At 40.5% G+C, this 13,040-nt stretch overlaps 1 protein-coding gene across 4 annotated transcripts in view; it reads right to left on the reverse strand.

Moving 5' to 3' along the window:
• Positions 1–13,040, reverse strand: part of LOC306819314 (3',5'-cyclic-AMP phosphodiesterase 7B-like) — a 116,702-nt gene that overhangs the window by 93,738 nt on the left and 9,924 nt on the right. For 3 of the 4 annotated variants that reach the window (XM_079336868.1, XM_079336869.1, XM_079336866.1), the window contains 11 exons: positions 9,247–9,336; positions 8,644–8,807; positions 8,364–8,427; positions 8,084–8,179; positions 7,488–7,588; positions 6,251–6,382; positions 6,045–6,136; positions 5,158–5,302; positions 4,956–5,052; positions 4,715–4,795; positions 1,372–4,598 (listed from right to left, as the gene is read on the reverse strand). In XM_079336868.1, the coding sequence (XP_079192994.1) occupies positions 4,375–4,598; positions 4,715–4,795; positions 4,956–5,052; positions 5,158–5,302; positions 6,045–6,136; positions 6,251–6,382; positions 7,488–7,588; positions 8,084–8,179; positions 8,364–8,427; positions 8,644–8,807; positions 9,247–9,336 (1,286 nt within the window). In that variant the 3' untranslated portion in view covers positions 1,372–4,374. Of the gene's footprint in view, positions 1–1,371; positions 4,599–4,714; positions 4,796–4,955; positions 5,053–5,157; positions 5,303–6,044; positions 6,137–6,250; positions 6,383–7,487; positions 7,589–8,083; positions 8,180–8,363; positions 8,428–8,643; positions 8,808–9,246; positions 9,337–13,040 lie in introns of those variants that run through there. The other variant, XM_079336867.1, reaches the window with a different exon arrangement.

The following is a 13,040-nucleotide window of genomic DNA, read 5'->3' on the forward strand; positions in this document are numbered from 1 at the left end:
TGTGAACGCAGGAGAAAGCAAGAGTTATTTTTCTCCTGATATTTGGCAACATTCAATACTTCTTTCTGATTAAGTACAGTACATAAATTAGCATTATTCAAAGAAAGAAAGATGATACTAAGAAAGGGAGTGTATACAGTACATGTGGATAGAACAGTGACTAACAACAAGAGATTAACCCTTTCAGTGCAGAGCTAAGTATCCAGACTGACAGACACAGCAAAAACACCACAGGTTTCATTTTTCACTTTCTACACACACAGCTGAAGACATTATCTCACAGCAGGGAGGCAAAGCAGATTCAGACAGGGTCCTTCACTCCAATGTGATTTATTTGAACTTCGTCACTGATTAAACAATTAAAGGTGGATTCTGTGTTTCACTTTGAACCTTCACAAAAAAAAAAAGAAAGACGTCTTTTACCAGTTTGCATAGTGGAGGGAGATTCTTATCATGAGGACTGGCTGATGGGGTGCATGTCTTTACAGAGGGAGTGTCAGGATGACATTTAGGGGGGTGAAAGAGGGGGCTTTGTTTGCAGTGTCAATATTTACAGTGACACATGCTGTTGGATGAGTACTGAGTGACTGAGGGGAATAGTGTGTGTGTGTGTGTGTGTTTTGAGTGGGAGACAGAAAGACGGTAAAACAGAGTTATCAGCCTGAATGGATTGCAGATGTGAAGCTCAGATGAACAGATTTAACACTTTCAAAAACATAACTTCTGTCTCACTCAGTGTGTGTGTGCATGTGTGTGTGTGACTTGTCTGCTAACCAAAGCAGAGCCCAGAAAGTTCTACACCGAAAATATGTTGTAACAATAAATAAAAGCCATTGGCAGTTGTGTTTTAAACTCTCAACAAGATAAAGTTTAGAAAGTCAACCTGTCCAGTGTAATGGGATTTAATAGGGGACCAATAACAAGTTGACTCTGCATCTGTCACAATCTATGAACCTCTTTTGCAATGCAAATCAAAGATATGCAAATGAGGGAAACACAGGCCATCTGTAGTATCTCTCCTCTGCTCCATTCATTATCACTACATCTTTCTCTCGTTTTCAACCCTGTATTTGCACAAGTTTGTCTCTTTTGAATACCTAATCCGCATTAGTCCTCTTTCCATTTATTTTTTTCCTTTGTGTGACATTCAGGATGTCAAACTTGTTTTAAGAACTTCTGCCGTGTTTGTCATAGTTTTTGGAAAAAATGCGCAACATTAGTTCAAGCTTGAGTGCAAAGTTTTATGATTCAACAGTGTGACTCATTCACTTTCAAGTTCTCTGTTTGTCCTGCAAACTGCAACTGTGAGAAACTTTAAGCTGTTCAATTTTCTTGTTCAGTTTTTTTTGTTTTTGTTTTTTTAAACTAAGATGTTGGTTAATGTTTGTGCTCAGACCCCTCCAGCTATGCTTACAATAAAGTTTTCAAGTCTAATGGATTTATTCTGAAACCAAAGCAAAAGGAAGAGCCAACAACAAGGTGCCCCACAAGCAGGGAAGGGAGCGTTGTTTCTTAAGCACACTAAGCCATTCAAATGTTTTTATTGCCCTCTAGTGGTCAAACTCCAGAATTACATTTTCCTTTTACTTCATGTAGTTATTTGCAACACAATTATAAATACACATTTAATATTAAATGCATTATATGTTCATTAAAAAACATGTATTTATTGTTCACAGTGCTCAGAGGTTTGTTGTCAGAACATAAGTGAAGAAGTTAGATAAAGTTAAAACATCAAAACACAGATTCGGATCAGACCAGTTGTCTTGTTCTGATCACTTGATAGTGCAATCATCACTCTTTACCCAGGTGCACTATTGGTTGGATTATAAATACCAGCAGAATGAAGGTTCAACAGATGAGCAGATGTTGACTTGTTCTCCAGAGTCACATTCATCATTGACTGCAGTAACCTAGTGCGAAGTTGTTGATTGGAGCTCCAAAAATTCAAAAACTGTGTCCATCTGTTGAGTCTTTTCTTTCCCCAACCTTAGGCCATACTGTACAAGAATCGACTTGCTGCTACTATTAAAACAATGGTTCAAACCCTCACACGTGGAGGAACACAATCTGTGACTTCAAATAGAAGTAATTGTTCAGTCCACATTATTAAATATGCATCGGAGCATTAGTTGATTGGACAAAGTGGTTACTTTACAAAACAAAGGTGGATCTTCTGAGGAAACTGTACCCCAACATCAATGCATGTGTACAGTATGAATACCATCACGACATGTTATTTCTGTGTTTTTTTTACACCAGCTACTTGTTATATAAGCTGGTCGTTGTACACATTCTGACACACAACAACTGCAATAATAACTGTCATAGAGACATTGAATGCATAGGGCACATGTTTGCATTTCAAGGTGAAATCAGTATGGCTCAGTGACCCTGTTTCGAGTGGATTTTGTGGAGGTATAGAGAAAGACGGCAGCCTGAGGCCTCCTGTGTACACTACGGCAGTAATGTGAGACTGTGAGATCATAGTGCTGCTTACACATAGTGGGAGGAACAAACGAAGCCAAAAGTGCTGTCATTTGCTAATTAATTACATGCACTATAGTCAGCAGTATGTCATCTCTGTTACAACTTGGACAGTGACCTTATTGCACTGCACGTAATAGAAAAGGCTAATATCACAGTTGCTTTTTTTTTTTTTTTTTTAAACCTATCAAATGAATTGGGTTTTCACAATTTCCTTGAAGCAGTTTATATGAACGTAAACTGTTCTGTGACAGAATCAATCACTTTGTTTGCCAGGTTTTTTAGACCTATCATAAAGCTTACACTTGGACCAACTAGTATGTACAAATGCTTAATAAGTTGTGTTATTTACTATATAGTAACAGCAGAATATGGATTCGTTTTGAGATTGCAAATATAAATGTTTACACATATCAAAGTACCATTTTTGGCAATGAAATGTACACGTTAAATCATGTATGATGGCATTCAATCTTGTGAAAGAGACATTTGAATTGTCTTGGTATTAAACAGCAAATGTCAGATTTAGAGGTATCTGCAATAACTAATTGGTCCGAGTCTGTTCATGACAAAATATACAGAGCACACAGTACCTGCAACAAGCGTGAAAAAGGAAGTCATAAAAACGCTTTTGAGAGGTAACCGAGCAGTGAGTCCATGTGTCACAGACATAGGTTGGCACCTTGGCAGCCCTGAATGGGTGTAAGACCCAATCTGACTGAAATACTGGATGAAAAATCAAATAAGCTGCTACAGTCCTGTGGGTGTGTGTTTGTGTGTGTGTGTGTGTGTGTGTGTATGTCAGTATGCTGGTGTGGCTGAAGGAATATAGGTAGAATCTGTAAGAGAACAGTTTGACAGTGAAAAAGAAATCTTATCCAGGAAATGGCATAAAGCCCATCAGAAACATGTTTCACAGACAGAAGGACAACGTTACTGTTAAGGCTTTGTTGTGTGTGTGTGTTTGTTGTAAATTGAGTCTATCAAACAAATTAATGCACGCTAAATACCAGTGTAAGATCCTCGATCCTAACGCAGTAAAAAGGTTATTACATTGCAGAGATTTTGGTGTCTGAAGTGCTGAGGTTGTGTGACACAATATTTACAGGTTACACTGTTTACGACATGAAAACAAAAAAATGAAAGAAAATGGCTTTCGTTCGTGTTTCTGAGTCTGAAAAAACCTCCAGCTGAAGCCTTTTTATCATGAGTTCAGTTCAGAACAGAAGACATCTTTACTCTGACAGGCCAACTTAGTGCTGGAGTTGAAAACACACTTCAGTGAAGCGGCACTCTTGTAAGAAAGAGCATCCAATAGAAGTGCAAACTGTACAAAAGATTTAAATTGAAAATATCCTTATAGAGTATGTTTTTGTATTCTTGTTAAAGCTTAAAAAGTGTCATATAGAGGACGGTTTCATATTCTGTTTTTTCATATATTCTATGTTATCTTTCCAGTGGCATCGCGCTAACTTTTATAATCATCTCTGTTACATATCTTTACTGTCCCAGCAGCATCGTGCAAATCATCCGGTTTTTTTTGTCTTTATTGATCCCTCTTTTTCCATAATGTTTAAATACTTTTCCTGCTTTTCTCTGATACTTTGAAGCAGATATGACTGAGCTATAGAGTGAGGCATATATTTACTAAGATCACCTGCTAAACCATGAATCTCTTTCCGGCTACCCCTCCCCCCAACTCCTGCAAGGCTACAGTCCTCCGCCCCAGCAGAGGGAGCCATTACTCCTCCACTCCCATCCAGTGCTCCCACTTTAAAAGCCTATGAACAACTGGCAGTGGGAGAAAATATTCTGGAGGATAAACAAGGAGGTGGATAAACACTCCTCTCACAAAAGGATAGAACCTTAGGACGCAGGGGAAAAAGATTAAGGGATGTCTTCTCCATCCTCTCGTCCACCTCCTTCTCCTTCTCCTTCTTCAGGCTCCTCAGCATGGGAGTGTGTGTCTGAATGTGTGCGTGCATATCTCAGCCGGCTCCAGCGCGCCTTGTTCCTGTGCAGGTGGCCCATCATGGTCTGGCTGAGCAGGCTGGACTCAGTGAAGCGGTGCCACTCCTCGAACAAAGGCTCCACGATGTAGGAGATGAACCCTGAGAAGAATCAAAACAATGGCGGCTCATCTTTGGACCAACTTTGGTGAGGGATACACGAGGATACAGTTTTTATAGTTGATGTTTAATGTCGGTGGTTAATCGCTGGTTCTCACCGCTCTGAATGGCTGGAACAGTGTCAGCCTGCTGGTTACACAGAGGACTTATCTCCAGGTCAAACTTTCTTTCCAGATCACCTGTCAGGTGAACACAAAAAAAAAAATAATCATAAAATCTAAGGGTTAATATTTAACCCTTTAACTTTTATTTCCCCTTCCTACTCAGTATATACTGTATGAACCAGTATACCTTAAAGTAGTACTGTACCAACAACAACAGAGAAGAGGTGTTACTCACCCTGCCTGTAAAACTCCTCACAGACCCTCTCACTCCACTGTCTGCTCAGCTCCCAAACCCGACATGGATTACACACGTCTGCACACTTTAGAGCAATCTGATGGCAAGAGGAGACGGTTTTTCACAAGTACTATATCATCAAATTCAGCATGCATGGATTAGATATGCATATGCAGTACTGTCACCTCTGTGTGTAGTTTACCTGCAGTATAAAGTGCCTGTGTGAGGTCAGTTGAAGGTCCAGGTCCTGGTTGTCCAGATGTTCTCTGAAGGTCAACAGGAACTCGTTCTGCCTGCTGATGTCTGTGGCCAGAATGAGAGAGCCCAGCTGCTGTTCCATGTCCTGCCTGAGGATCAAAGGGGGGCAGCAATGAGCAGAAAACAACAAACACAAACACATCATGTCAAATATATTTCTTTATTCTTGCAAGTCATCTTGACATTATTTGTGGTTAGTATACATCCATGGGTGATATATCATAAGCAGTACTCGTACAGAACACCTTTTATGCCTCTGTGTCGTGATGGATTTACTTTCACTTTTTGACCTCTGTATTTGGGCGGCTTAATAAAGAAATGTAATAGAAATGCATTACATTAAAATCAAATGCATGGCAGGGGTTTGATTTTCTGCACATGTGTCATGTCAGGGCCAGCTGTGGATCAGCATTAGAGCCATTTAGTCTTATACTGTACATATTAGTCTTTGCTTATTTGTTGGTTGTTGATATTACATGTTATACCTTTAAACATAAACAGCACAGTTTACCAAAGTAAAATTCCTATAAATGCTTTCTTGGGCGAGACATTCCTCCCTCTGACTAGCCAGCGGAATGTGAATGCGTGTGAATGGGTTGGTAGTACTAATGGGGCGGTTAGTAAGCCTCTGCCATCACAGTGTGAATGTGAGTGGGACATGTACGTATCGTGGTCAGAAAGACCTGAAAACCGCTATACAAGTCCAAATCCATTTACCCTCTACCATCTGTGTGCAGCCATTGGAGAACATAGATACTAAAGATAGAGATCTGTCCCATATCTTTAACAGGACACACGAGTAAAGTGGTCAGAATGAGTGTTGAGTCTTACGACATGTCCACTGGCAGGTGGGACAGCAGTCCTGACTCTCGCAGCATGCCCACAGTGGATCTCCAGTGGTGACTCTCCAGCACAGACGTGTTCTGTCAGGCGAGGATCATGAGCATGTCAAACAGATTCACTTACAGTTGGACATTAAACCTGTTTAGCAGTCTAGTGCACATACTGACACATGGCATCATCAGGCCTGAGTGTACCTGGTAGAGGGAGGCGAGGTGGTGTCTGGTCTTAATCAGGAAAGGCTGGTTGACTCCCGGATGATCCACATCATGGGCAGCCGCTGCCATCAGACCCAGAAACACATCCAGAGGACTCAGCTGCTCTGCTAGCTGCAATACGACACAGTGACACAGTATTAACACTTAGTTTAATACGTGGGAGTAACTGTAGCTTTAATTTCTAATGAAAACTGATTTAAAAAATAAATAAATCAGGAGAGACTATGAGGAGCGGATTTTACTGTGTTCACTTCTACTCACTTTCATTAACCTTTGACAAGATGATTGACACAGACATAGTCAAAGTCCTGAAGTATTAAATTATAAAAAAAGATTGTTTCTATGGCTGTGCCTCTAACATACTGTGGTCATCTAGTGTTTTGATAAATGAGACAGTAACTTCTAAATATATTCAGATGAGACTCAAACATCTTCAAAATGAATGATGTTGTGTGCCCATCTTTTTATTGTATTTTTTTTTTAGCAAAACAACGTCCTTAAATAATTTCAGTGTAGCAGATACAACATTCTGGGTAACTTCATAGATCCCAAAGGCTAAACGAGAACTTAACATGAGTCAATCCTGAAAGGTAAAATGATCAAAATAAGAAAATGTGGATTTTACACTGTGATCAACTCTCATGCTTTGTTGATTTTTTGTAGTGTTGTGGGCCAGGCGGTTCGGCTTTACTCTTGTGAGTGAATGTTGTTATGTAAAGAAAACGCTCAACCTGCTTTCCAATAATGTAACATCTGTGCTGAAAAAATGCTCTTCCAGCAGTTTGAATTGTCTTTGTTGGACATGTTGTGTTAGAATTAAAAAGGCCTAATATTGATCAGTCATCTTATATTTTTTGCCTGTTATCCAGGACTCAGCGGATCGTGTGTGCTGTGTCGGAGTAATTCTATTTATGAGAGTGCTTTTAACAAAAGAGGAGCATCTCAAAGGACATGAAAGCAATTACTTTATGGAGGTAAAGATTTGCAGAGACACTTAATCTGGTCAGAGGGCTTCAGGGATTTCTCTGAGCCTTAGATGGATGTGTTGTCAGTCTTAGAGGGGAGGAATGATCGCTCAGGGAGGGAACGCTGATAGAATATGTCAAGGAGAAAGGGGGGAGGGGGGTCTTGTGAGGCCTCATGATGTCATCTGATGTGTCAGAGTGAGACACGGAGGTTGTGTGTGTGTGTGTGTGAATACATTATTGAACACTACCTTAGGCTCCTTCAGGTAGCAGTACATGGCTTGAGTGACATCAGCAGCATGGACGGCATTGTGATAGGGATTCTGGGAGTGGTAGTCCTCTTGTACCATACCTAAAAAGACCAGATACAACATTGAACACCAATAAGTGTATTATGATCTTAAAGTCATTTTGGCATCACTGTTAGATCTATCGTGTAAATGCTTTAAATTCAGCATTAGATCATGTTTTCACATGTTACATGTATAATCCAGTGAACAATCTAAGATGTTAGCTAGATATTTACTAACAGTCTTATTTTGTTTGTGACAAAATCAACAATGAAAGGACAAAAAAACTTTACATGGTAATAATCGATACAGGTGTAGTACTCCAAATCAATCTTGGTCTCAAAGTCTTGTCTCGGATTCAAAAGTAATTTTGCTCGGTCTTGTCTCGATAAAGGGGTTGAGTTAAACACAACATGTCACAGAAGAAATTCTTTTAAACATGTTTTACACTGTCGTTCATAAAGTAGTCAACATTTTTCATTCTGCGAGTAAAGGAGCTTGAATCTTGTTTTCACTTTTCTCAGTTGCTGTGTAACTGACATCGCATGGCTGCTTACCGAGAAACCTGTGCAATTTGACCATGTCCAGCTCAAAGTGGTGAATGAGACCGTAGACATTGAAGAGATGGCACATCAGGGTCACCAGACTGTTACCTAAAGCACAAAAAAACCCCAAAACAAAAAAACAATCAGTTCAATTCGTCGACTATCTCATAATAATCTTTCATATCACATGACAGAAAGAAAACACTCTGGGAACCTCATTAAACGGATTAAGTTACAAAACTTTATTTTGAACCTTAATTTGTAACATCTGGTTATCAAGCTAACAGCTTACCATTTGTAAGACGGTCGAAGAGGAAAATGTCAAAGTTCCATGTTCCTACTTTTGATAGCATGTGCTGTAAGGAAAGACAAACTGTTAAAAGTGCTCATCGAGTAACAAAAACAAGACATTGTATTCATAATGCACTTTAAATTTGAAGTAAATGTCAAAGTGCTACACTTTAAAATAAGCCTGCCACGAATGCATACATTGTCTTTACAATAACTTGACATACAGTACAATGTATACAAAAGGCTGTATGATTGAGATGTGAGCATGTGCGTGTTCTCACTGCAGCTTGTCCCAGGTAGTCGTCGTCCAGTAGGTGCAGGGACCCGGGAGTGTGGGGCACCAACCCCCTCAGCAGCCTGGAGGCGTGGCAGTATCTCTGAAAACTCAGCAGGCGTTTGACTTTTCTCCTGGTGCCGGACTCTACCGCCCCCTGCTGGGCACTGGCTTAAATTACAAAAGACAAAAAATAATATTTTGTTTAAAAGACGGAGCAGGGATCCCTCATGCACTCGTTTGTGCTCCAGTGCGTGAGACCAAGTGGAGCAGCGGTCACACTTTTTGAAGACAAACAGTAGTATTAACCTAAATGTGATGCACAATTACCCATCGACCTCGAGCCAGAATTAAAAAAACACAAAGAAATGAAAGTAAACAATTTCATGCCTTGCTCGATTTAATTGCACAAAAACCTGTAGTTTAACTTTTTGTTCAATGGATGCATGCATAAAGATTATAATCAGATACATTGATTGTAAAACAGATTTAATGAAGAGGTTTCCTTTTATGTTTCTGAGAAATCGTTTTTGAGAGAAGAAAAGGGGGTTGTAGTGATGGAGTGATTGAATTAAGTTTATTTTGTGTTTCGATTAAATTTCAGACTCACTTTTGAGAATTCGCAGGTCAATCAGAGGGTAGGAGCCTCGTCTCTCAACCAGCAACACACCAGCATGACCAGTGTTCAGTGTGCCATCAGCTACACACACACACACACACACACACACACACACACACACACACACACACACACACAGACAGACAGACAGACAGACAGACAGACAGAAATAGGAGATAAAGGAGAGAGATCAAAATAAGACAAAGACAGTTTCAATAATATAAACATTTGGTGTTATTACTGATGTTCTGTTCGGGGACATTTTTGGCAGACCAGCATGAATAATCCGTGAATCCAATTTTCCAGGATGCAGAATAGAGAGGATCGGAGTGTTTAGACTAGAGAAAGGAAACAAAGGAAGCAGGCAGCGGGGTGATGAGAGGACAACACAGCAAAGTGTACAGCCAGTGCTGTACATAGATGTTCAACATAATCTCCCACATAAAAACCCATCAAGACTTGTTCTTAAAATCGGCTACTGTAAAATATGAAGGTCTTCGAAATGGCTGAATCACCCGCATATCATGCATCTGTGTGAGTTTGTACAAGGAGGGCAGATTTCATGTTGGGTTGCATGTCTGAATCTGAACACTATTTATAATTGATCAAAGTTGTGCTTAGTTCACTGTGTACGCTCTGTTCTTACAACCATTTACTTTTTTAATCCTGTTAAATATGATGCTGCAAAACTGATTTACAAGTAAAGAAAAGGAAGTGTCACAGAAGTATTTCTAAAACGCAGACAACAACCCTTGATGTTGATGTTAACCTCTAATTATAAAAGTACATTTCCAATCTGTCAGACAGCGAAGGGAAGCAGAGACAAATCTGATGCTTTAAAAAAAGGGTGAAAAAAATAAGATTATTATGATGATAAAAACAAAAACAAAAACAAAAATCCTGCTTCTGTAAGAAATGTTCAACTCACACAACCTCCGGACAGAGACAAAGAGAAAAATGAACTGGCTCTCAGCACACATGAATAAATCCACCACTGAACAAACTAAAAACTACGTGAACACTGAATAATTTACACACAAGCTGTGAGGAACTGGAGCGTATTATGTCCCTGAGGTTGCAACTTCACATCACCTTTGTGACTCCTGCTTACACGGGCAGCTAAACTACCTGCTAATGGGGTCGGAGTCACCGTGGTAACTCCCTCGAGTTGCCAAATCTAGCCTTTAAAGTGCGAGTTTCTGGCAGAATTTGCAGCCAAGTTGTTGTTGTTTCTAGTTGTAGTGTGTCCTGGTCAGGCAGCTTTGCAAAAAAACCCAAAAAAACCCCATGGAACAAAAAGTGGCATTTTTCCTTTTTTGTTATGTATGTTAAAAGTCCAGCGTACAAATGTCTTGAGTGTTGAGGAGTGACTCAGCTTGTTCACGTGAGGCAGAGGAGTCCTGCTGGCCTAGTTTGAGCAAGAAAAGGGGGAAAGCCTCTTTGGGTTGTTTTTTTTTTATCCTGAGTGCTGATGCGCAGAGAGGGGTGGAAATTCATCATCTGAAAAAAAAAAAAAAAAAACCCACCACAGAGCAACACACACACACACATACAAACACACACACACACACACACACACTACCCTCTGGCTGTCTATGTTCAAGCATCTCTCCATACTTCTGTTTTCTGTCACTCCATCCTCCCTTTCTCCTGGCTCCTGTCTCAACATCTTCCTCTCCCTTTCCCGTTTCGACAACAACCTCCCTTTCTCTCTATCCGATCCAGCGTTTCGTCTCACCCCACCGCCCCTCTCCTCTTATCCCTTCTTCTTTTAACTCTCTCTCTGCAGTAAATAGGTCATTGTCTCTGCGCCGCTCAGAACTGGGTCATTTAGGATGAAAACGTGAATCAGTTAGGAAGGGTGTTTAAAGATGCAGCGATGCACACGCACCTCATCGTGGGCCTGTGCATGAACGCTCTCTGCACACACACACACACACACACACACACACACACACACTCTTGCAAATGAGGTTAAATCCCTGATTCCAAATGCGAAAACAAGATCACGCACTTGGCGCTGATCACCCACGCTAACACACAGGGCACTGATACGAATATGTTCACTTGGCTTCACTTGTATCTGTGGGTGTTTACGGCACACACTGTGCTCTGGGGCTGTTTGCCTTCTCAGAAAGAAACAGTCAGACACCTCGCTGCCATATGCAGCGCTGACACGCAAACACAAACTGTTTTAAACACACACAGTGAGTCCTGCTACCAGCTGCTGCTTCCTTATCTGGATGCATCCATACATACAGTGAAGGTGCACAGCTGGCGACCATACAGACACATAGCTGGCGGCATTTACATTTTTTCTGGTGTAGGTGACAAGATAGATATTTGCTCAATGCAAAAGGAGATCTTCAAATCCAGGTTTTGGATGTGTGAAGGTTGACGTATAGATGCATTCCCCCCCCCCCACCCCCATCACCTTTCTGTCAAAAACACAGACCAGTCGCAGGACTTCTAAACTAACAGCAGAGCTTCACATTTGAAAAGTGCTGGAAAAAATAGATTTGCTGGCATATAGCCATTAAGATAAACAAAAAAAAATCCTCCGATGATTAGGAAGACAATTGCCATGTTATTGTATATTGTCTAAACGATAAAGGTTTTTTGCTCTCTTCATAATCTGAGTAGAAGACAATGAGGATGAAGAAGTGAAAAATTAAGCATACAGAATGTTTTTTTTTGTGTGCAGTAAATTATCTTTAGCCGTTTGTCTGTGTCCACGGCAACGCAACATTCAAACATGCTTCACATACTTGCACTCCAGAAATCATCACTTTATGCTACGCTTTTAAAATTGTTGGACAAGATTTTACTATCTGTTCTGCCAGTAACAGGCCCCGGCTCTAGAAACAAATGATCTCGGGTTCATCTGAGATTAAAGAGGGCGCAGCAGCGACAGTGACCGCAATGAAAAATAGCGCAGGTGTTGTGGGTCCCACATGAAGTCCCTGTTGGATAGAAAGGTCAGGTGCATCTGTCATGACCATCAGATCTTGGGCAGTCTGTTGTCATTTCTGTCATTTCATTGTTGTCAACCTTGATTATTTATAAAAAAAATAAAAATAAAATAAAAGGTTTATTTTTTTCTGTCCATTAAATTGAGGATGCAGAAATTTCAAACGAAGGTGAAATGAATGCTATAGCACCATGGTAGAGCCGCGCCTGGCCAGTCAGTAGCCTCAAAACAGTCTGTATTACGTCTATTACCAACATTTTATCACTTTTTAGTCCTTGCTGCGATCAATATCAGAATGACTCACTATAGCCACACATGTTTCTGCGGCATCATGTACTGCAGAGACAGTCACTCGAACTTGGTCAGAATAACCAAATGATTGAGGTCATCAAGACGCAAAGGGAAAAGTCAGAAAGCGAGTTAACGGAGTACATTTGTCCATTCTCCTCCTCATGAGTCAGTCTTTGCACTCAGGTAACTCCCCTCAGTGTGAATCATCGTCCCCTCATTAGAATGCTTCAAAACACATCACAGACTTTTTTTCTGTATCAAATGTCAGTGTTAGCATACATCACTCCTGATAGCACAGATAAGTCATCTCTGCATCACACACGTCATTGCTAAATGGCCATGAGATCATCATAGTCCCAGAAAGTGTGACAGCTATTAGTCCTTGTGAAATGGAACCTGTGTCTGACACAACTGAGATGAGATTGAAGCTAGAGGCAACAAGTCTACAATCAGATCAACAGCTCTTATTGGTGGTTTAATGTTAAAATCCTCCCGTCGACTGAATTCATGCACACTGAACTAT

Source organism: Symphodus melops, assembly GCF_947650265.1.
Source record: "Symphodus melops genome assembly, chromosome: 1".
Lineage (NCBI taxonomy): Eukaryota > Metazoa > Chordata > Actinopteri > Labriformes > Labridae > Symphodus > Symphodus melops.